The 22809-nt window shown below is 45.5% G+C and overlaps 1 protein-coding gene across 5 annotated transcripts; it reads left to right on the plus strand.

Annotated features, from left to right (window-relative positions):
* The first annotated feature begins 306 nt into the window (after positions 1-306).
* arhgef7a (Rho guanine nucleotide exchange factor (GEF) 7a) lies at positions 307-18726 on the plus strand. Of its 5 annotated transcripts, none has more exons than XM_081720751.1 (21): positions 307-858; positions 2863-2946; positions 6101-6185; positions 6565-6698; positions 6994-7195; positions 7319-7407; positions 8098-8192; positions 8598-8693; positions 9701-9823; positions 9913-10051; positions 10143-10202; positions 10381-10527; positions 13143-13229; positions 13317-13395; positions 13544-13683; positions 13848-14069; positions 14145-14238; positions 14325-14453; positions 16901-16967; positions 17121-17175; positions 17279-18726. In XM_081720751.1, exons 1-21 carry the CDS (start codon positions 694-696, stop codon positions 17399-17401), a joined length of 2415 nt encoding a protein of 804 aa, XP_081576877.1. In that variant the 5' UTR covers positions 307-693; the 3' UTR covers positions 17402-18726. The 5 variants fall into 5 exon arrangements, with proteins under 5 accessions (XP_081576877.1, XP_035378872.1, XP_026883745.2 ...); XM_035522979.2 differs by having other exon boundaries at positions 308-858; positions 14325-14414; positions 16895-16967; XM_027027944.3 differs by having other exon boundaries at positions 309-858; positions 6994-7189; positions 14325-14414; positions 16895-16967.
* The last annotated feature ends 4083 nt before the right edge of the window (positions 18727-22809 follow it).

Genomic DNA, 22809 nt, shown 5'->3' on the forward strand with positions numbered 1-22809 from the left:
TGCTGTTAGCAATGGAAATCGGCGAAACCCTTAATTTAATTAATTTTTTGCTTGCATACCCAGGGTGTGAAGACATAAAATACAATATTAGGTTGGACAGCACCACCTTGCGGAGAGCTGAAGAAGTGCTCAAAGATCAGGAAGAAAATAAACCTATAGATTATTTTTATTTTATTTATCTAATTATTATTATTATTATTATTTTTTTTTTTGGCAGAGGGCGGAGTACATGCGATAAGACCTATTTTGATAGATCGATATGTAGCTTTATATGTACACGTCACATCCCGAGTGTTTATGGTAGCCCAGAATTATTCGGTTTCGGCGCGCTGTTTTACCACCTCGAGGTGTCATGCAGAAGAGACCGCAGCCGTGAAATAATACCAGCCTACATGCAAATCCGCCTCCGAAGGCGAGCGGTCGGGCCGGGCTGTCTGCGATAGTGATGTCGTCATGTGCTGGATGCCAGTGCAAGGCGTCTGACGGCAAAGCGCTCGCGCTACAGAGCCCAGCGGCGCGCGCAGATACAGCTCACGGGCGCAGCGCGTTCAGACCAATGGCTCACAGCGGAAACGACGCTTTATTCCGCGGCTGGTTGATGACTACGGCTTAATCGCTTCGGTAAGACGCGGCTGGGGAGACAGAAACACCCCCCCCACCCCCCAAAAAAATCTCGACATCGCCAGCGCGACCATGAATCCGGCGGAGCAAACGGTTACATGGCTCATCACACTCGGTGTGTTGGAGTCCCCGAAAAAGACCATTTCGGACCCCGATGGGTTTCTGCAGTCCTCGCTGAAGGATGGGGTTGTCTTGTGCAGGTTACTGGAGCGGCTACGTCCGGGTACCACTGATAAAGTAAGCCCATTTCTTCCCGCGGTGGCGTGATCATAGTGCAACGCTCAGACATTTAAACGTCGTTTTGCTCACTTGACTGTGTGGCCTGTGTGATAGATCCTTTATAGCTCACAGCAGCGGTGAATCCCCCCGCAAATCGGCGGTCAGCAGCTGTTACGCCTAATGAGCGCCGTGACTGTCGCGTACGAGACGAGCCACAGAACTGGCAACGCAAATCGTATTCAATCGCGCTGTGTTCTTTAGGCCTATGTGATTGTCCTTAAATTCGTGTTACTGGGAGAAACGTACACTGGTCTGTGTGCATTGGCCTCCATTCTAGGCCAGCTGTAGGATAACAGACTAACCTACATCATGTGATGCTGTGGAAGGACGAACGCTGGAAAATTGCGTTGAGGATACAGATACTGCTGCAGATAATACCATATTCATGCCACTTGAGAATGGCCTATCATAGGCTATAAAATTACTAAAAAGACAACGTGTTTAAGGTGGTATGTGTATAGGCGCTATAGATATGACCTGCGCGCTGCAACTTGTGCTATTAAAAGCCAGTTTGCGATTTCAAGTAGTCTGTGGGTGTTTAAACGCCGCTAAATGGACTAGGCGCCCAGTTAACTGTGCGTGTTGTTGTCGTGTGCCCTAATATGTCATCACCAGATTAAGGGGAGGGTAGCATTCCAATACAGTGCAACTGATATCAGTTCAAATCCTCATCAGGAATTTAAATCATTTTTGTTTTTGTCATATTGTAGTCCAGTGGATGTCTTAAAATAGCTCTTTGAAATACATCTTAAGAATAAATATACATTGTTTCATTTATTTAAAATAATGCAGTTACAGGCCTTTATCACAGTGATGTCACCGGTAGTTCTCGCTTTTAATTCGAGTAAGAAAAGAAACCGCCCATCCTATCAGGGATGCCACTTATGAAGTGATCTGACATTCAGTTGTCATACATTCTCGACACTTCAAAACATAACTTGCAAGATGATGGTGTTGAACACCTTAATAAATATCGGCTTGCATTCTTCTTAAATTTACAGACAAATGAAACAAAAACTCCTGCCCATTCAGATGGTTTGGTGTACCCTGTACCCGGGAAAAGCCAAATGTTTGTTTCATAACTGTGGATTTCTCATATTATCAGTCCAGTTATTTCAATTTACTGAACTTATATTTTGACAGTATATATTACTCAGGCAGGTGTAGTAGGTTTGGTTACCAATGTTACTCCATTAAAATAAAAACATAAAAAGAACGTAATTCACGACTAGCAAGGCGTCTACTGATGTGGCTCCCCAACACACAACACATTCAGATTCTCACGTACAAAAAGTAACATTTACTTATTTTATTTACATATTATATTTCGCAAGATTCAACCAAATCACCTGAATTAGACTCATCAATGTAAAATCAGCGTTGTTTTAGAACATGGCTGAATTATTCCTTTATTTGAAGAATGCGCTTTCACTCCTAAATCCCGACACTCGGCTGTGCATGTAGGATATTTACAGCTACAGACGTTTTGAACAACAAAATGATTTTGAAGGTGGCAGTCTGTCTGCATATTTGAGGAGCAATAACAAAACCATATGCCTCCGAAGACCACCATTTATCCAAGAGCAGGCATCACTACAGCTATTGTCGTTTCTGTAGAAAAAGACACCTTAGATTAAATCAGTGCGCATGACCAACCTAAACCCAGTGTCCCGGCACGTCTTTTAGTCTAACGGCGACACTTCGGAGGGACTCCATTTATTAATCACAGAAATCCCACGGCTTTGTTTTGCCCGCCAGATAGCATATGCATGCGTGTTGTGCCTTCCCAGTTCTGCGCCCAGTATCGCACGTCATTTCCGTCCCCACTGCCAGAGCGGTTTAAGACATCGCTGGACGTGTCCGGACACCCGTGCGGAACATTTAAACCCGTTGCACCGCCGCAGAGGGAGGAAAACGCTATTCCGGATTCATTCCCTCAATGTTTTCCCTGTTCCCCCTCAGATTTTTCAGGACCCCAAAAACGACTGCGAGTGTCTAAGCAACATAACGGAGTTCCTTAAAGGCTGTGCGGCGTTCCGTGTCGAGGTGAGTTGCTTTTCTTTCACACACGGGACACGATACCAGTCGTGCGATGCGCTGTATCAGTTCGATGCGGCCTTATAAATATTGCTATGTGACAAACAGTCTTCACAGAAGGCGTGAAAAGGGGTCTGGACCCACAGCCGTGGACTGCGCTAGGTCATGCTCAGAGGAATATGGAAAAAATATCGTCCCAGCGTACCTCGGTTACAAAGTAGTATTGCAGCAGAATGACTTATGAAATATGTCTTATTTGAGCGTACACTGGTTACAACGCGGTGAAATGTTCTTGGGCTTTGAGTCTTCTTTCGTAAATAGTTGTATACACAACTTACTTGTGACTGTTATTGTTTATTTATTTCGCTATGTTCACGTATTTGATGTTACAGTCTAGGTATGTGATGATGATTTGTCCTTCAGCTTCAACATGGTTTGGGAACTTCCATTGGTCTCTCTTGGCTACACAAGTAGCGACACATTAATGTTCGGTTTACCTGGACAGGGTGTGCCGTCCAAGCCTAGAGGACTGACCTGAGAAGTTCTGATGATGATCGGGAATGATTGGGGCTCTAATGACGAAGGATCAGTCGGTTTTTATAAAAATCTCTCTGCAGTGATTTCTCCTCAGTTATAAATCGGATTTCTCAGTTGTGCCGTTCATATGTTTGAAAATGTGCCTTTTGTTAGCAAACGCGGTTTCTTTTTAGTGCTAGACAATATGCCGTTTGTAAACCGTTGTAGTTTTCGCCTTGACAGTAGTGATATCGCGGAAAGCTGCAGGAATTGAGTTCTTTTAAAGAAAATCTTGTAGGCTGCGAGCTCCCGTCGTTCCAGATGAGGGGTGGGGGTGTTTGGATGAGTCATTCAAGAAACGTTAAAAATATTGATTACAAGAATATACATCTCTAAACAAGAACCTTCATGCGTTCTCAAATGCATTAATAATATCTTGTACGTCACATGGCAGTCACAACATGGAGCAATATCATTACATTGTAGTATTTTGTTGCTATAATGTAGGCCTGTTTGTATTGGGTTATTTTCTGCTGCTCAGAATATACCAGGTGGACAGACACTCTTGGAGTATAATGTCGATATCTGGTGATCCACTTTTATTCTTTACATCTGTGGTTGCAACGTCAGACGTCAACAAGACAGACCTCCAGTGTGTCATCACATTAATTATACTTTTATTGTTGGAGATGACACTCTTTCCCCAGAGTGTGTTGAGATATAGACGCCTATAGATTTCACCATGCCATACAAAGAGCCAGATTGCAAGATGCCAGATTATGCGCATTTATTACTGCAGCACATGTGTTGCAGTGCCAGATGGTTTGGTCCATGTGTACTTAAGCGTAATGAGAACAGGCGAGATCCAGTCTCTGCTTTTGTTAACTGTGCACTGACGACAAAAAGGGAGTTCTAACATTTTAAAAACTTTTTTTTTCTCCTTCCTTCGCGTCAGAGCTTTTAGCGAAGACCCGTTTGAGAGTGCGGCATGTTCCAAACCTTTATTTTTTTTTTAATTGAAATGAGACGATCGCTTGTATCGTTTTTGGCTGTGCGGGTATCGCCCTGCCCTGTCTGTGCAATGGTACTAAAACATAAATACCCCTGTTGGGACACGGTAGTGCTGTGTGTAAATAACGGAAGTCAGTATTTTCCTCAGGCCTTACAGGTCTGATGCGTCCCCTCGTCCAGTACGGCAGAGTTCCTCCCCAGCGTTGCCTATGTCCAGCTGGGGCTCACAGACACAAGTCCCTCTTTGTCCCTGTGGAAGACCCTGTTGCAGGGGCTGGTACGCTGTGTTTTGCATGACCGCTGCCGTGTCGGACCACAGCTGAACACAATAACTGTCCAGCTAGCGCGACCTCGTACTGCTCGTCTCCATCATGTCGGCGGTGGCTGCGGATTTTCCGCACTTCTGTCTGGTTGTATGGAAGGTTGTCCTTGCTTTGGTTCTTGTCTTTCAGCCGTGTATCTGGCACACCTCGTTCACGTGGTCTTCAGATCAGCCGCGACGTATTTCCCTCCATCACTTCTTCAGTCAGCATCTGTTTGCCGTTTTGTAGTTTAATCGTGTTTTTCTGCGCATCAGTGCTTGAACGTTGGGGCAGAAAGCGGCTTCCTTTGGTTTGAAGTGTGTCATTTCTCTAGCACTGCATTCTGACTCCCTCAGATTGCGGTTCCTCGATTACACAGCTCTATTAATATAGTACCGCAGCTGTGTCACATGTTTTGTTTACACTTTCTTGCATGTTCGGCAGACCGTCTGTGTATTTTACCACAGAATATAAAGCACGTTTGTTTCTTGTTGTACTCTCTTGCAAATATCATCGTGATTTGTCCCCTTTTAGCAGTGGAAAATAGGGTCAGATTAGTTGATTGACTGTCTGACCAGCATGGCTACAGGAAGTTAACCTAAAAACCACTTCAATGTAACTGTGTATCTGGGGCAACAAGAACTAGGGACACGATGTCTACCCCACACACACACACACACACACACACACACATAGCTCCCTTATTCTCCTAGGGCATATCTGTAGTGGAAATCTGTAGTATCTGCGTATCGGAGTGGAAAGTGAAGCGGAGGTCTATATTTCAGGCGGTGGATCTTCTTGACACTTTGGGAGCCCTGTCACTGCTTCTTACAACCCTCACTGGCTAAGGAACGTGAGCACAAGGCCAGTCTACAACTTTACAAACACAGTGGTGCGGGGAGGTCTACTTATAAGGTGCAGAGGCAGCCTTTGCTCTGCAGCCTAACGTTTAAATTTGGACTGTAATGCAGGAAAGCCCGCCAGTGAGTTTTTAGTGCCATGACAAACTGCTGGCAGTCGGCCTTTACTTAAACCAAGGATTAACACTTCGGGCAGCGTTGCTCTGGGGTTTCTGTAAGAAGGGAGATGCCGGAACACCCGCCCCTGACGGGGAGCTGCTTGGCTGTAGCCACATCCCACGTGTTACCCACCCACCACTGCAAGCTGTGGATGAGGATCATAATTTTATTCCACAGTCATGAATATGCTGAATAGTTTATGTAAACTGATTTCAGTTGCAATTGATGCCGTTTATGGGCTTGAGGGAAATGGTTAGGAAGAATGATGACCCTTGTTACTGGCAACTTCTCTCTCTCCCCCTCTTTTCTCCATAGCCGTTTGAGGCTGGTGACCTGCTGCAAGGTCAGAACTTCAGCAAAGTCCTCACCACGCTAGTAGCCCTCAACAAAGTGACCGCAGGTGAGCTAGACACACCTGTAGGACACGCCATCACTCTCCAAGGATAAGGACGTGCACATTTACTGTTTAAACATCCAGCCACCTATATCATTAGTCACTGATCAGCAGTAGCAACATGGTTGTTATGATGGCGCATTTGCTGGCTAACATCTTGAACAACTTCTTACCGGAAACTATTCAAATTATTTCAGGTGGTATTTTTCCAAATATTACTCTCTTTAATTGTTTATTAAATGCTTCGTCGTGATTGTTAAACTCTCTTAAAATGAGTAAAACGAGTTTAACATCCAAAATGTAGAATGTGTGTGTCCTTCCTTCGCCATTATTGCACTGCAGATGGAAACCATGTCTGTTTTTTTTTTCCTTCGTGCTGGGGCAGATATCGGCTTAGGCAGCGACTCCGTGTGCGCCCGCCACTCATCTACCCACCGCATCAAGTCCTTTGAGTCCCTGGTGTCCCAGACTTCACTGGGACGGTCATCCAAGCTGCTCCACAACCAGTTCAGAAGCTTGGTGGGTCACGCTCAGCAGGAGGTGGGGGGGGGGGGGGGGTTGACGAACGCGATGGCGTCCCGCTGAAAACAAGCACTTGGTGTTGACCTGAACGGCCTTTTAAACGGGTGGAGCGCGGGCACGTCTGAGGTGCTGGGTTCCTGACGGTGGCATGAGATCTTTTCATGTTCAGCTACAGTAGCCTCAACGTGACTTTTTGTGGAGTTTCTCCGTGCTGTTTAAAAGAACGGTGAATCCTAAAAACAAGCATCAGAAGTAAAGTTTGCCTCCTTTTGTCCCACCTTTCTGGGTGTAGGATATGACGGAGAACAGCACCACCCAGCTGGTGGTGAAAGCACGCTTCAACTTCCAGCAGACCAACGAGGATGAGCTGTCCTTCGCCAAGGGCGACATCATCGGCGTCACCCGCATGGAGGAGGGTGGGTGGTGGGAGGGCACTCTCGGTGGAAAGACGGGCTGGTTTCCAAGCAACTACGTCAGAGAGGTCAAAGGTTGTGGCAAGTACTTAAATAGTTTAATGGTTCTCAAATAATTCTCAAATGGGTCTCCCATATTTTTGGCTATTTCTCCATGATGCATTGTGCAGGAAGCTGAGATTCTGTCTTCTGTTTTTGTCACAGACAAACAGGTCTCCCCCAAGTCTGGAACAATGAAAAGCCCCCCTAAAGGGTTTGACACAACTGCCCTCAGCAAGACCTACTACAACCTGGTGAGAATTGCATCGGTTTTCTCTGTGTATATATATGTAATGAATATTTGCGATGCATACAGGATCAGTGTCCATGTTATTGTGGCCTAAAGGCCGAATTCACTTTATTAACACTGTTAATTACGAAGCTAATGTGTGAAATGAGGTATGTTAGAATCTGAGATATCGTGGATAAAACTTCAAATGTTGGTGGCAGTTTTGGCAGTTGTCACAAGCGCGCGTTAATGGTGAAGTTTCAAATGCCTTAAAAGCTCTGAAGACATTTACATAAGCTTGTCCTAATTCTGTCAGGGAGCGTTTCTTTCTCCCCTGACATTTTAATGTCTGTCTCTGCTTCTGGTTGTAGAAGAACCAAAGTGCCAGTTCTTCAGTTTGCGAGTTTGAGTACGTAATGTAGGTGATGAGTGGAACGGTCTTCTATCCGCGTTTGTAATCCTGAACTCCGACCTGTTCAAGGAACTAAATGCAGCCTTTTAATCTATGCGTTTTAAAGTTTGTATGAATGTATGTTTCTTTCTGATTATTTTAAGTCTTTATAATCTTTTACAGCTAAATGATTGTTTGATGGCTTATGACCGTATGTTAATGCGGTCTGGTATTGTATATCAGCGATGCACTGGGTGTCAGTCTTAGTGCTAACCCTTGTAGATAATGAAATATCGCTTTATGGTTTGCTCTCTCCTACAATAGGTGCTACAAAACATTTTAGAAGCAGAAACCGAGTACTCAAAGGATCTCCAGAGTCTTCTGTCCAACTACCTGAGACCATTGCAGAACGCTGAAAAGTAAGCCCCACGTTCTCCAAACGATAGGCGGATATTGGACATGGGTCCTCCTGCGTCTGTATCAGTATAGTGGGATCCGTGTGAGTACATGTAGAGAGCGAAAGGTCTCTGGTCAAGGGATTGGACACTGTGAACCTATGGCTCACTTTTAAGGGTTGATTTATTTAATTTGAGTTTTTGTAAATTCATTGAAAATGAAACGCTGTTAAAATGATTGCAGGGTTGCGGATGGCCATCAAGCAGAGCTTAGCAGGAGCAAACCAACCTGTCGCACACCACACACATCACTAGTTTTGTGTCATCTGGTATTATTTCGCTATGACTTGGTTTACCTGAACTTCTCTATAACTCTGTCTCCCTCCCTCGTCGTCTCTTTCCTGCGGTGGATTGGTCGTCCGCTCACAGGCTCAGCCCGGCAGATACCGGTGTCGTGCTCGGAAACCTGGAGGAAATCTGCACTTTCCAGCAAACCCTTGTCCAGTCACTGGAGGACTGCACCAAGTGAGTTACGTTAATGACCGCCCATTCATTCCAAGATTCGCCCCTAATGGCTGGCACCTAAGTCACGGTTGCAGGGCTGAAGACTGGTGCAAATAAAACTTAATCAAATATTGTGAACTTGAGGTGCATGTAGGGAAGAACGACTGACTAAATGAATGAATGAATGAATTCTGTTTGTGATTTGAAGGGCTCTCATGTGCTTATATTGCCCTTTACAGGGAAAGGGTTCCAGGGGAACTCGCATAGAGCCATATCATATTATAGACCCCTAGAAACAGATCCAGGGAAACTCCCATAGATCCATATCATATCATAGACCCCTAGAAACAGGTCCAGCGGAATTCCCATAGATCCATATCATAGACCCAAAGACACAGATCCAGGGCAACTCCCATAGATCTATATCATATCATAGTCATAGACACAGATCTAGGGGAACTCCCATAGATCCATATCATATATCATAGACCTATAGACACAGACACAGGTCAAGGGGAACTCCTATAGATCCATATCATATCATGTAGACCCATAGATCTGTGTCATTGGATTGATGAGTGCAGTAGAGTTGGGGAAAGGGTGGGTGTATTTGTATTTGCACCTGACAACCTTCCTGGATGTTTAACTACCTGTAGAATTCAGTTTCTACACACTTAACTCTGTTATTCAGATGCTGCAGAAGGTCTTGAACTTGTGTGTTCATTTGGGGATGGAGCTAAACAGTTAGGGTGACGGATCTTCAGGACCCGAGCTGGGCATCATGGTCTTAGTAAATCGGATAATAACAATCGTGTGCGAAGGAGGGACGCTTTTTGCCTATACTCACCTCAACATTGACACTCTACTGAATTTCTGTGTACTAATGAATGTTGACGCCTGGAACATGTAGTGTTCTTGTTATTACCTCCATCTGTAATGGAATGAAGTGGTTTTGGGTGAACTCTTTAGTGAGAACAGCGGCTCGTGAGACAAACCCCGGGTGTGTTTCCGATCCCGTTTGTGCCCAGACTACCCGAGCTGCAGCAGAAGGTAGGGGCCTTCTTTTTGAACCTGATGCCCAGAATGAGAGCTCTGTACACGGCCTACTGCTCCAACCACCCCTCGGCTGTCAGCGTGCTCACCGATCACAGGTATGGCGGTGGAGTTTGTCCCCTTTATATGGTACCAAGTTCTAGAGGCGGTCCTTACACGGCGCGCTTTCTGTCCCTGTCTGTCCTAGTGAGGAACTCGGCGAGTTTATGGAGGGTAGAGGGGCAAGTTCTCCTGGCATCTTCACCCTGACCACAGGCCTTAGCAAACCGTTCATCAGACTAGAAAAATACCCCACCCTGCTGAAAGAGCTGGAGAGACACATGGAGGTAAGATGGTAAACGACCCCTCTCGGTTCTCCCCTGTACCTTCGTCATGGGTGCCTGTTTCTCATCCTGTTCGTCTCGTTGTCTTCCTCAGGAAGGTCACCCAGATCGGACAGAAATCCAGAAGTGCATGACCGCATTCAAGAATCTTTCTGTGAGTCCCCGCGCGAGGCCCCCTCGGGGTACGGTGTCTGCGGTGGCCTGTAAGCTCATAGTCAGCGTGCCACCCAGGGCTTTCTCGTTCCTCCGCGCGCCCGGCTCCACATCGCCGGGTCGGGCATGGACCGTCGTCGTGGCAACCGGCTTTTCATGCTGCGTTTCCATGGCTGCAGGCGCAGTGTCGGGAGGTGCGGAAGCGCAAGGAGCTGGAGTTGCAGATCCTGACCGAGTCCATCCGCCTGTGGGAGGGGGAGAGCATTAAGACCCTGGGCTCCGTGCTGTATCTGAGCCAGGCCCTGGTTCAGCACCACGGCTGTGAGGTCAGGCCACGCTCTGCACTGGGAATCGGATTAATTAGCACCTCTTTTCTCATTTGCTTTTTGTGTGTCCTTGCGTTGCTGGTGTAACTGTAGCGTCTTCAGCTGCCTCGTCATAGATGAAAGGAGAACACGTGGCTAGAGCCTTCCACTCTCAGCAGTGCATCTCCACGTTAAAGTTCCGGTGACGTCTAGCGGACTTGCGTTTGAGATTTTGAGTTTCCTGGCACGGTATTCACTGTTCTCTTAGCTTCTGGAGCTTAGGGACTCCAACGTGCAAACAAGAAGGTACCATTCTCCGAGGAAAACATTGGGAACAGCTTTGTCTGTCTTTATTATGTTTAGAGGCAAATGCACTCTATGGACAGAAGTATTGGGACACGGCTCTTAAATATTGAATTCAGCAACCAGCTGTGCCGTCTGCATTTCCAAACATTTATGAAAGAATGGGCCATTTTAAAGAGCTCACTGAATTCGAGCGTGGTACTATAGTGCCACCATTGCAACAAGTCAGTTTGTGAAATTTCTTCTAGATATTCAGATATACCTAGATATTCTAGATATTTCAAAATATTCCTAGATATTCTTTGATCAACTGTGAGTGGTATCATTGAAAAGTGGAAGCGTTTAGGAACCACAGCAACTCTGCCGCAAAGTGCCAGACCACATAAAGGTACAGAGCAGGGTCACCGAGTGCTGGGCACATGGTGCATAAATATCGCCGACGCTCTGCTGACTCCATAACTGCAGGCTTCCAAACCTCCTCTGATATCAACTTCAAATAAACACAGCGCCGGGAGCTTCATGTCAGGGGTTTCCATGGCCACACAGCTGCGTTTTTGACTTTCATCACCAAGCGCAACGCCGAGCATCGGCTGGAGCAGTGGAAACGTGTTCTGTGTGGTGACTAGTCGCGCTTCTCTATCTGGCAGTCTTATGGATGAGTCTGGGTTTGGGGAATGCCAGAGGAGGGTTATGCCAACTGGGAAGTTTGCTGGAGGAGGGATAATCCATGGAGTTGTTTGTCAGGGCTCAGCCTAGGCTCCTTAGTCCCAGTGAAGGGAAATCTTAACCAAGGCACTTTGGTCAATTGTGCCCTTCCAACGTTGTGGCGACAGTTTGGGGGAAAGCCCTTTTCTCTTCCTGCATGACCGTGCTCCAGTGCACAAAGTGAGGTCCGTAAAAGCACAGCTGGGTGAGTTTGGTGTGTAAGATCTTGACTGACTGCAACCCCATCGAACACCTTTGGGATGAGCTGGAACAGAGAGTGTGAGCCTGGCCCTCTCGTCCGACATCAGAGCCTGACCGCAAAAATGCTCATCTGGATGAACGGACAAGAATTCCCACAGAATTGCACTGCGAGATCTCGTAGAAAACCTTCCCATGAGAGTGGGAGCTGTTTTATCTGCAAAGGGGAAATCAACTCCACATTTAATGCCTATGGATTTATAAAGGGACGTCATTAAAAAAAAACAACTCCTGGAGATGTAATGTGCAGGTGTCCCAATACTTCTGTCCATATGGAGTATATAAGCAGCCTTTTCTGGACAGGTTGATCAAATCTTCATTAGCTTCAAACTTCTTAATTGTGATGGAGATGGTGGTTAGTTTTAAGGCGGTTAGACACTGCGATTTCAAACACCTTAAGCAAGGACAGGACACTCTGCTCTTTGGACTCGTGAGTCATGTACGGTTAATGTTCTCAAGTCACATGCTCACACCTCACAAATGCAATCTGTCCGAATGACCGGTGTGAAGCCACCTCATACGGAAATTTCCCTGCACTTCGAAAAAGCGTCTAGCGTTGCTGACCTGTGCCATAGTGTGCACTGAAATTCCTAGAAAAATGAAAAAATGGACATCGATACGCAGGTGCCTGGGATGATGTCGGCAATTTGTCAATTTTGCAAAAAGAACCGGAAGTAAGCTACAGTTTGACTGTGCTTGTCGTTGTCCAAAATAATTTTCAAACTGCTTTGTGTGTAAATTTTTGAAAACCAGACTGACGTTAATACATTTGCACGTGAGGGAGCTTAAACTGCAAGAGAAGTGACCCAAACAGAAATCCTCCCATATGCCTGTACATCTGTCACACTGCACACCAGTCTGACCTTGTTTACACCTTCACACTGCATATCAAACAGCCGGCGAAGCTAAAAATATTAGATTTTAGTTGGCGACTACCAAATCAACAACCGGTTGTCTTGTGTTTTTGTGGTTGCTCAGCAACTGTCCTATGTTGATGATATATATTGTCATGTATAATATATATTTTCTGTAATTAAATAGAAAGTTGAACCACAGACATCTTCGCTATGGGTAGCTAACAATAACTAACCCCGACCCTACCTACAAATGACAGACATGTAAACAACAGGAAAATGAGAAATGGCACTGAAGACAGATGGTGGAGAAATCCTGTGTCTAAAATGAAAGAATAAATTAAATGTTGTTGTTGTTCTACTGAACTGATCTACTAGTGCGGATATCCATGTTATGATGGTTTACGCCCAATCCTTGTATGATCCGTCTCATTAAGCCATACGTACTGAAAACTGGTGTGTGTGTGTGTGTGTGTGTGTGTGTGTGTGTGTGTGTGTGTGTGTTCCTGCTACCAGGAGAGGAATGAACGTTACCTCTTACTTTTCCCTCACGTGTTAGTGATCATCTCCGCCAGCCCAAGGATGAGTGGCTTTATCTACCAGGTGCACGCACGCACTCATTATTTCTCCTAGATGTTAAAAGCCCTTCGTGCTTCTCCTGTGTAAAACTGCCCTCTTTGTTTTACTCAGGCCAAGCTGCCTTTAAGTAGCATGACGGTCACTCCATTAGAGGACTCGGAGAACCAGAAGAATACCTTTGAGCTCTCCGGTAAGAACAGCCCCGCACACCTGTCGCCGCACTTTTATCTGAAGGCGGCAGGTATCGTTTCAGTCTGGCTTCAGCCCCCGTGCCTGTACAGCTGTACCGAAGGCAGGAGGCCGGCCGATTGGCTGAGAGCGTGTGACTCTTCCCGCAGGAAGTGCGTTTGAGAGGCTACGGGTTGTGTGCTTCAGTAAGCACGACCAGCAGGACTGGCTGGAGCACCTCAACCGCCAGACCAAGCACACCTCTCTGGCTACGCCCATCATGAAGCCGCTTACGGTTCCCTGCCACACGGTGAGTCTCCGCAACGGGGGCAACTACCCTGAAACAAAGCAATAGTACCTGTATGTATTGAGTTTAGCAGTCATATTCACATAATGAGTCATCACTCAGTTTACTACAGTTATACAGAGACTCCTTTCTCAAAGATCTCTCTCTCTCTCGGTCTCTCTCTCTAGCTCCCCTCTCACCCTCTTACTCCGTCCAGACACGCGGAGAGCCGTAGCCTGACTGTGGCTCCTGCCTACCACACCCTCCCTCACCCCTCCTCTCACGGAGCCCCGCACAGCACCATGATGTGGGGGCCCCTGGAGCCCCCCAAAACCCAGAAGCCTTGGAGCCTGAGCTGCCTGCGGCCTGCGCCCCCCCTCCGGCCCTCGGCTGCTCTCTGCTATAAAGAGGTCAGTCTGGGCGGTTATGCAGGGGTATCCTTCCTCAATCCTTCCTCAATATCTCTCTCTCTCACATTGCTACAGGATCTCAATAAAAGCCCCAAAAGCATGAAGAAGCTGCTACCCAAGAGAAAGCCAGAGAGGAAGCCTTCTGACGAGGAGTTTGCGTTGAGGAAGAGTGAGTTGGTTTGTTTGATGATGATGATGATGATGATGAAGGCTTCCTACAGAGACACACCTGTAACGACCCTCTAACCTGCACAGGTACTGTAGCTCTGGAGGAGGACGCTCAGATCCTGAAAGTGATTGAGGCCTACTGTACAAGTGCCAAAACCAGACAGACTCTTAATTCAAGTAAGATTACCCAGAAACCCCCATGCTCTCTTATTAGACGTTCTGTCTGTATATCTCTTACGGCACTAAGACCACACACATGTCTCTGAGCTTAACCAAAATAAAAGTCCTTCGTCAGGCTTTTGTAACAGTATCCTCTCTTTCTCTTTCTTCTTCACTCTTTTTCACATCTTTAATTCATTAATCCCTCGCTCATTTTTCTAATCCACACTTTCACGTCTAACACTTCCGTTCCCTCTTTTTATTTTTTCCATAAAAACTTTTTTTTTTTTCCCCCCGCTTTGGTTATCGGTTATTTCCCCCCCACCCACCGCACCATCTCATCCGTGTGTGGTTTCATCCTGCCACACAATCCCATGTGTCTGGGGGGGGGGGGGACCGGACTGCCCTCCCTGCTGTGGTTGGCCTGTTCGCCCCGCCCCTCGCCCCGCCCCTCGCCCCGCCCACCCCAGCATGGCAGGGCACCGACCTGATGCACAACCACGTGCTGGACCAGTCCAGCGTGGACCCTCTAGGCCGCCGTAGCAGCATCTCCCGGCCCGAGGCCACGTCGGACCTGTCGGAGGACTCGGACTATGACAGCCTGTGGACGGCGCACTCGTACAGGATGGGCTCGGTGACCCGGAAGAGCTGCAGCTCCTTTATCTCCCACCAGAACTAAAGTCCCTCCCACTACTTGTGCTAACTTCAGTCATTCAATTCAGTCTGGCGCTTATTTATTCTTTTATTTATCTTGCTATCTATTTATTTACTTATTTATATTTGTTTTCTATTTATTAACTTGATTTGCCTGGTCGGTTGCGTAACTGTATTAAACCTCACTCATTTTATTTATTTATTTATTTATTTATTTGTTTTTGTTTGTTTGTTTTCCTTTTATCCAAAGTTCTTGTTGCCTTGATAATTTTTTGGTTTTGTTTTTTTTCTTTTTTTTTTTTGTCTGCTGGTGCCCTTTCACGTGGGCACCCCCCTATGCTAGCTAGTATTTCATCATTAAGAATAATGGAAAAAAAAAAAAATCTGAAAGTCGTGTTGGTGGACCTTTTTAAAACAAAGTCCTCTTGATTTTTCATCCTGCTACAAATTGTCAAATCTCCAGCGTTGTAAATATCGTAGTATTGTCATTTATTCGAGAGGTCTAGTATTACTAGAAAACAAACACTGGATATAAGAATTCTGGCCTTCAGCTTCAAGGTTTCGGAATGCGAGACGAGAGTTAAATTTCATGAAAAATCTGTAGTGAAATACGGGAACTTACTGAGTTGTAGTTGTTATAATTATTATTGGAATATTGAGTATCTGTCTTTATGTATGTATTTATTTTTAAGTTGTATAGTAGATGTTTTTTAATTTGTTTTTAACATTTTTAAGCTTGTATGTATTGTGTGTTCATAATGGTGTCAACATATGGTACAAATGTTTACCAAAAGGTGTTGAATTTTGAATGGTTGTGAACAGGTGTGTGGCTGGAACACTGAAGACGTCTTCGCCTCTCATCCGAAGCTATGTGAACAATTGTAGTGTCTTGACATGAACTTTTTTTTTTCTTCTTTTTGCGTACGAGATGTTTATCGGGATGCCAGAGAAATCTACTGTGGTGCCAATCGCAATGCTAACATTCGGACAATGAGTAAGCTTATAACTCCTGTTTGTGTGCTATTCCCCGTGACCAAGTTTTCCTCTGTGGTTCAGCAACTGGACAAGAAATCGTAAAACAAGTGACCAAACGTACTGCTCTTCCATCTGTTGTACTGTGCAGGTATCCTAACTCTGTATAAAACGTCAGTGATGTTTACGTGGCCTAAAGTCAAGATATCACTAATGTGTTTGTTATTTACAGCACATGCAGATTTAAAAATGATGCATCACAGTCATTGTAATATACATTTTCAATAAATATGGGCTTTGTTAGTTTTTTTTTTTTTTTTTTTTTTTTTTTGGTATAATACTTTGTCCTTTCTGGGACAGTAAATATTTCCAAGAAAAACTAATTTAGCTTTTTATATGATGTGGAGGCAAATACCCAACAAATGAAGAAATCACCTTAATAATGAACTTTAATAACCTGTTGAAGTTCATATTGAGGGATTGTTGTCATTCCTCCATATACGTTAATGTCTCGTATACTTTATGGTGTTTTCTTCTGGTCCTTTGCTGCAACACATCAGTCCAGCAGCTCCATGTACAGGACTAACGTGAAAACACGCGACCCAAGAGTACGGCTTCCGTGAACTACCATTGCTTCTTAGTAAGGAAGCCCTAATTCTGTAGGAACCCTTTGCTAGAATCCTCTTCTGTCCTTTAGTTTTCCTGTCTGCATGAATAACTTGTCTCACTCCTGTCTCGTTGGCGTTTCTGTGAGTCCGATCCAGTCTGAACACTGTTTCAGGAAACGGTTGTCTTTTGACCTGATTTTACCAGCTTGTACAACTTGTAGGGATGCGTAGAAACCAAACTGCAGGACTTTTATTTTGGAACAGGACGAGATGCTACAGAAGAGAAGATGATTGGAAAAGAGACGAGAAACAACAGACAGACCATTATGGAGGAAAAGTAAGACCACACGCATCAGACAGTTTGGTTCTCTTGCACTGAAGTTTAAAATTTTAATCAACTGATGTTGATATACCTGGTATGGTACATACATTTACGTGTTTCGTAATGCAGTAGTGTATGTTGAAGTTAACATATTTGAACACACCACAGGAGTCTGGTTGATGTCGTTTACGCTTTGAGACATGAGGCCCAAGGAATTAAGCAGGTGAGTTGGATGTTTTCCAGCACTCTGCTGTTGTATGTGTGAGTCATTTACTCTGCAAGTCTTGATGAGGTACATGTGGTCATGTGATTTAATTTACCAACAGGAGAATAAGAAAATAATTCGATATCTGGAAGAGGAGCAGAGAGCTCGCAAAGATCTGGAGAGGGTTGTATGGAAAGTACTAAAGAATATGAACGACCCATCTTGGGATGAGACCAATTTATAAGGTGTGTGTGTGTGTGTAAGAGAAAGATAGAGTGACTTGTTAAAATTTACTTGACGCATCCAAATTTTTCAAAATCTCACTAATGAGTCATGGGCAGTATCTGAGAAGTGCTGCTGCTGTAGGACTCCGTTCTGCCTACTGGACTCCAACCTGCTACAGTCCCAGGATCTGAGCGCTTTAGGGTTTACGTACGCTTTCAAACAGAGCTTTGTGAGGTTTTGAAAGAAAGCGACAGTGCCAGAAACTTTGAACTGTGACGTTGTACCAGAGTTAGACAGAGATGACTGTGTGTTCATACTGTCACCTGCTCATCTAATTTCTGAGAGACATTTTGGTATACGTGGGTATTGCATTACGTCCCAGTTCTGTTAAAAACTTTAGCATTTTTAACCAAAATTCCAGGTTGGATTGTTTATTTCAAGCTATGAATTAATCAGTGATGAGGAATTGTAGTTAAACGTGAAGGAAAGCTTAACTGGCAAAAGGTTAATTGATGATCTCGTGATTTTAACATTTCAGAAATCAGAAATAAACAATAGCTTTAATTGATAGGGAAATCATGAACTCACAACTGACAAGACCAGGTAACTATGGTTGCAGACAAGTTCCCTCCTGAACTGAGATCAGTGTTCAGCTGCAGTGATGGTATTGTAAGGAACTTAAAGGTTCCACCCACATTTCCCCTCAGCTCCTGCTAATACACGTCAGTCTCATTCTGTCCAGTAATTGTCCATTATGTGCTAATATTGTCTTATTAGTGATCTGTTTTTTCCACATATTGCTCCACAAGGTACTAGATGTACAGAAATTCACACACCTATATTTGTATTTCATTCAGAAAATAAGCTTCCTATACTGACTCGTTCAGTTATGTTTCAGTGCCACACACTCGAACACCTGAGCGGCAGGTTGTATACGTCAAGTGACCATGAGCCATAGCTCATCTGCCTCTTGTCTGTTTTTGCCTTCGTGCTCTTTTAACTTGCATATTGAAAGTGGTGACGCTTGCTCAGAAACACCTACCAAGCGTCATGAAGAAACGCGTTGGTCTGCTTGCGTTTGTTTACTGCACAGCCTGCTGGGCCATGCCCACTCTGTCTGAAACGGCACTTCCTCTCTGTGAGGCCACATGTGAAACCTTTTTATGTCCTGCTCTTTTGGCAAGAAGTCACTGGAGACTGTGATGTACTTCAGACAACAATAACCTCATCAAAATGCATCCAAGGTATTTATTAAAGATGACCCTTGACCCCTAGATGACCACCTTTTGTTGACGCCACTGTATATAACCTCTGTAAATAAAAACCTTGACTTATTTGCTTTTATTTGCCTTTTGTTTGCCTGCTTTTTACTGATTTGCGCCCTTCCACTGAGCGTCTGAGTGCCTACGGCAGTGTGACGGGGCCCGGAGAAGTTTCCGGGGCTGGCCCGTGCGGGCGCACCCGCGTCTTATTCTTCCCCACTGAGTGGTGCTGGATGAAGGCAGGCGCGCGCCAGGACCCATTACAGTGACGAGGCAATCTGGCTCCTTTTGTGGGTGATGATTCTACTTCATTGATTTACAATGGAAAGGATATAATTTTGCTGGTGTTGGCAAAAAGCTCAAATGTCAGCCTTTTCAGAACGCTAGCGTTGCCTTGTTCACGGATGAATAAGGGAGAAAGTCACCTTTTGTCTCCCGTTTAAATATTCCTGCATAAACACAGAGACATAATGCCCTCCCGATAAAAGGAATCCCTGACGTTTCCCGAATTTATCCTTCAGTATATGGATAAAACCTACTGATAAATGCCAGGTTGGCCTTTTCAGTTCTGCTCCTACTCTCCTGTCCCACTCTCGCTGCTGCTAACGAGAACCGCCGAACACACACGTAAGGAAGCAGAAAGCCGTATCGGATCTCCTCTGTGGAATAACACGAGGGTCGCGTTCACATCCTCCTCCCCTGCACGGGCGGATTTGAGCCGGAGCGCCTCGCACCTGTGGAACAGGAAGGGACTTGTATCTGACTTCAGCTTTCAGGTATTAATGCCTCCTCCGCTGTTACTGACAGTGCAGTATAATGGGTATCTTTGAAGGACAGAGTCAAAGGGACAGCAGGATGCTGTGGACATTTGAATCAATTAGCTTTTGACCAACCTACACGGGCGCGCGCGCGCTCCCATTCCTCTGAGCTCCTGTCTCTCCCTTCCCCTGGGTCTATTCACTAGCCTGTGATCATTTAGATTTGACATGCATTGTGCATGAGCTTGTCTGTCCCTCTTTTGCTACTGTCTGTCATTAATTTCCATGGCTTTACAATTTGCCAAAAAAGAAAGGAGAGAGAGAGAGAGAGAGAGGGATGGACGGATGGATAAGAGCTCAGTGTCCTTTTGAAGGGGTTTGTTATTGCGCACAAAAAAAAAAACCAAACAAAAAAAACAAAACAGCCGCCCAATAATTTTTCGTCAATGTTTAAACTCCTAAAAGCTTTTCCCCGTCAGCTTTTGAAAAGAAGACCAATAAAGCCCCATTGAAAAGGACTGAATAAAAACAGTCCTCGGGGGCTTTGACCGAAGAGCTTCCTTTCTTCTGCCTCTAATCAAATAGGAACTGAAATGAATTAGAGTTTTCTTATGAAAATAGCCTTTGTTAACGGGGGAGGCCAGTAATTCATAAACAATAAGCCGCGTCATTGTGTGCACAGTAATATATGCACGCCGCACGGAGGCTAGAAGGCAGAGCCACGGCTGTGTGGGTGACTCGCTGGGCAAGCCTGCTCCTGAAGTGCTACTCCTCGCTCTCCCTCTGCCTCTCCGTCGTTCTTCCTGACGTTCTCGCGCCCTCTCGGCTTGTCCTCCGCGCCGTTTCCCTCCTGTCTGGGGTTTCTGCGTCCCCGTTTCCGTCCCCGGAGTGGTTTTTCTTCCCTGTCCACCCCTTTCTGACTTTTTTCTTCTTTTTCTTCTTCCCCCTCATTTTTCAAATCCCCGCCGTCCGGCTGGGATTTCGGGGATTCGCTTTCGCTCCCCTCCCCTCTCTCGGAGCGTCCAGGGGAAGCCGGGAGCGCTGCTGGATTCCGGTGCTGACCTCTGCTGGATCCGTGTGCCTTCTCTAGGGGCTCCTAATGGACTGTTGGGAGCTGGGGGGGGAGGAACGGAAGACTGGCGTTAACGAGGGGAGTCTTCGTCGCCTGTCATCACAGAACAGGTGGAAGAGAGAAGAGTGGGTGGGGGTTGGGGAAAAACAACGGGACACTTACCTCCACGCCGGATCGTACTGCAAGGAATGGCTTTAACCTCGAGGGAACAGGGGTGCCTCCGTACGACACCTCCTGCCGGGACCGCTCGATTAAACCCGGGAGCAACTAACCGGCGTCTTCATCGGCGTCTTCAGAGAGGAGAGATGAGGGTCCAGCGAGGGCGCTGACGCCCGATTACGAGCCGGCCGCGACCTTTCTCGTCCGGCCGCCGGCACGAGGAGGCAGGTGCCGGTGATCGCCGTGGGCGCGCCCGTTTCCTGCTGCAGAGCTTCACCTTGACGTTGGCGCTTTGCTCGCTCGAGGAGATGTGTGAGGGAACTTTTTTTTTTGTTTGTTTGTTTGTTTTAAACTTCACCCTCAACCTCGTGAAACCTGACAGAGAGGAGTACAGTAACCTGAGTGGTGGGGAGAGGGATGTTCGTTTTTCGGTGCCACTGTCAAGTCAGCTGACAGTAAGTCAGTAATATTTACATCGGGTACAAGTTTGGCCATCGCGCAGGGACGAGGAAGCAGTCTCAGGAGGACTGCTGTGTGGGATGTTGGTCTGTGTTCACGGGAAGCTCCACGTCAAGACAGTTTTGGAGCAGTAACATGTCACCGTTACGTCTGCGGACGAGGCAGTGAGTGCGTCTCTCCTAGAAGAGGTGCGGAGTGGGATGCATCTTTGTTTCAAAGGCATGTAAGTGATTTTTTTTTTTTTTTCCCCCAGACATAGATGTGCAATCCCCTGGTTTCAGAAACCTGCTCTGCTGCCGTGTTGTTCGAGTGGCTTCTCATTGCTTATGCTTTATCAAGGTTGCTCGGAGTGGTTTGTGTGCTTCTGCAGGACTGCAGACCTTATGTATATGTTATTTGGATTAAATTAGTCATCACTTAATTGTAAGTGTGCCGTTGCCAAGTTCTTCGTAGCCTACACTGAAGGTGGACAGGAACATGGACAACTGATTTTTCAGTGGAAAAACAAAACAAAACAAAACAGTTCATAGGTGTTCCATATGAGGGCAGAAGTTTATAGATGTCTTATGTGAGAAAAAGCTGCATAATATTTATTATATAGATGCAAGAGAAAAAATCCAAGATTATTGCCAAGAGAGAAATTTACTATTTGATTTTCATAATACATTTTTAAAAACTTTTGAGTACCGTTTATATATAATCATCGAAATTAATGCTGATAGTTAGAAAAATTCAGTCTAGGCAATACATAAGGAGAGCACTAAAACAGCATGTATACACCACCATTTGTGAAATAATATACTGCTTTAGTAATTTATTTAATACTAGGCCGCTTCTCTTGTAATAGTTCAGTTATTTTAATTCGTTACGGACGTGTGACATTGTCCTCTACATTTAACAGTGGGTCGTATAACGGGGTTTGCGAAAAGGTCTGCGCTCGGTAGCAACGCTGCATTAAAGCCACGAGGCGCGGATGGAATCGCTTCTGCATGCGAGAAATCTCGAGCTTAGGGACGAGCGCAAACGCAGGCCTGCGACCCAAAGCTGCAGTTAGACAAACTTGTGGACAACACCGCACTTTACGCCTCAGGGTCGAAATCAGATTTCTACACAAGCAAAAGCCGTGCTATCAAACTAGGCTACTTGTAGAGCTCACTTACGTTTTCATCCTTATTTGGGAAAAAAACCCCCATTATGTCTAAAAAATGAATCAGACATGAACTAAAAACGAATGGAATGAACAACCCAGGGTTAAAACTAGGTATGCACAGGCAAAGATTGGAGAGGAAATCTGATCGTAATGGAAATAACGTAACAGCAGAGGGCAGCGTTGTTCTAGGGAACAAACTGAGTTCGGCAAAAAAAAAAAAAAAAAAGGATTGGACTTTTTTCCTAATCCTAACAGCGACCTCAGAAGTTCGGAACTTTCTTTGAGTGCTAACAAAGGCGCATAGGCCTGTCCCAATCGGCCAGAAATGCCCTTTAAACAGCAGTAATAGGTGTGAACTGTAATCATAGATGACTGAATTCAGTTGCAAAACATTACAAAAAACACGTGTACTATATTTTTACGCTTGTTTCTTCTAAATGATAGCTAGTTACTTCAACAATGCAAATAACACTAAGGAATGAAAATCATGTTCGTGTGAAGCAAGCAGGAGTTGAGCTCGCCTTCGTTACCGGTTGCCATCCTGTAGAGGGCGCTCTCGGTGCGCGT

The sequence above is a fragment of the Electrophorus electricus genome, chromosome 9, assembly GCF_041902795.1.
Source record: "Electrophorus electricus isolate QZ-2024a chromosome 9, ASM4190279v1, whole genome shotgun sequence".
In the NCBI taxonomy this organism is placed as follows: domain Eukaryota; kingdom Metazoa; phylum Chordata; class Actinopteri; order Gymnotiformes; family Gymnotidae; genus Electrophorus; species Electrophorus electricus.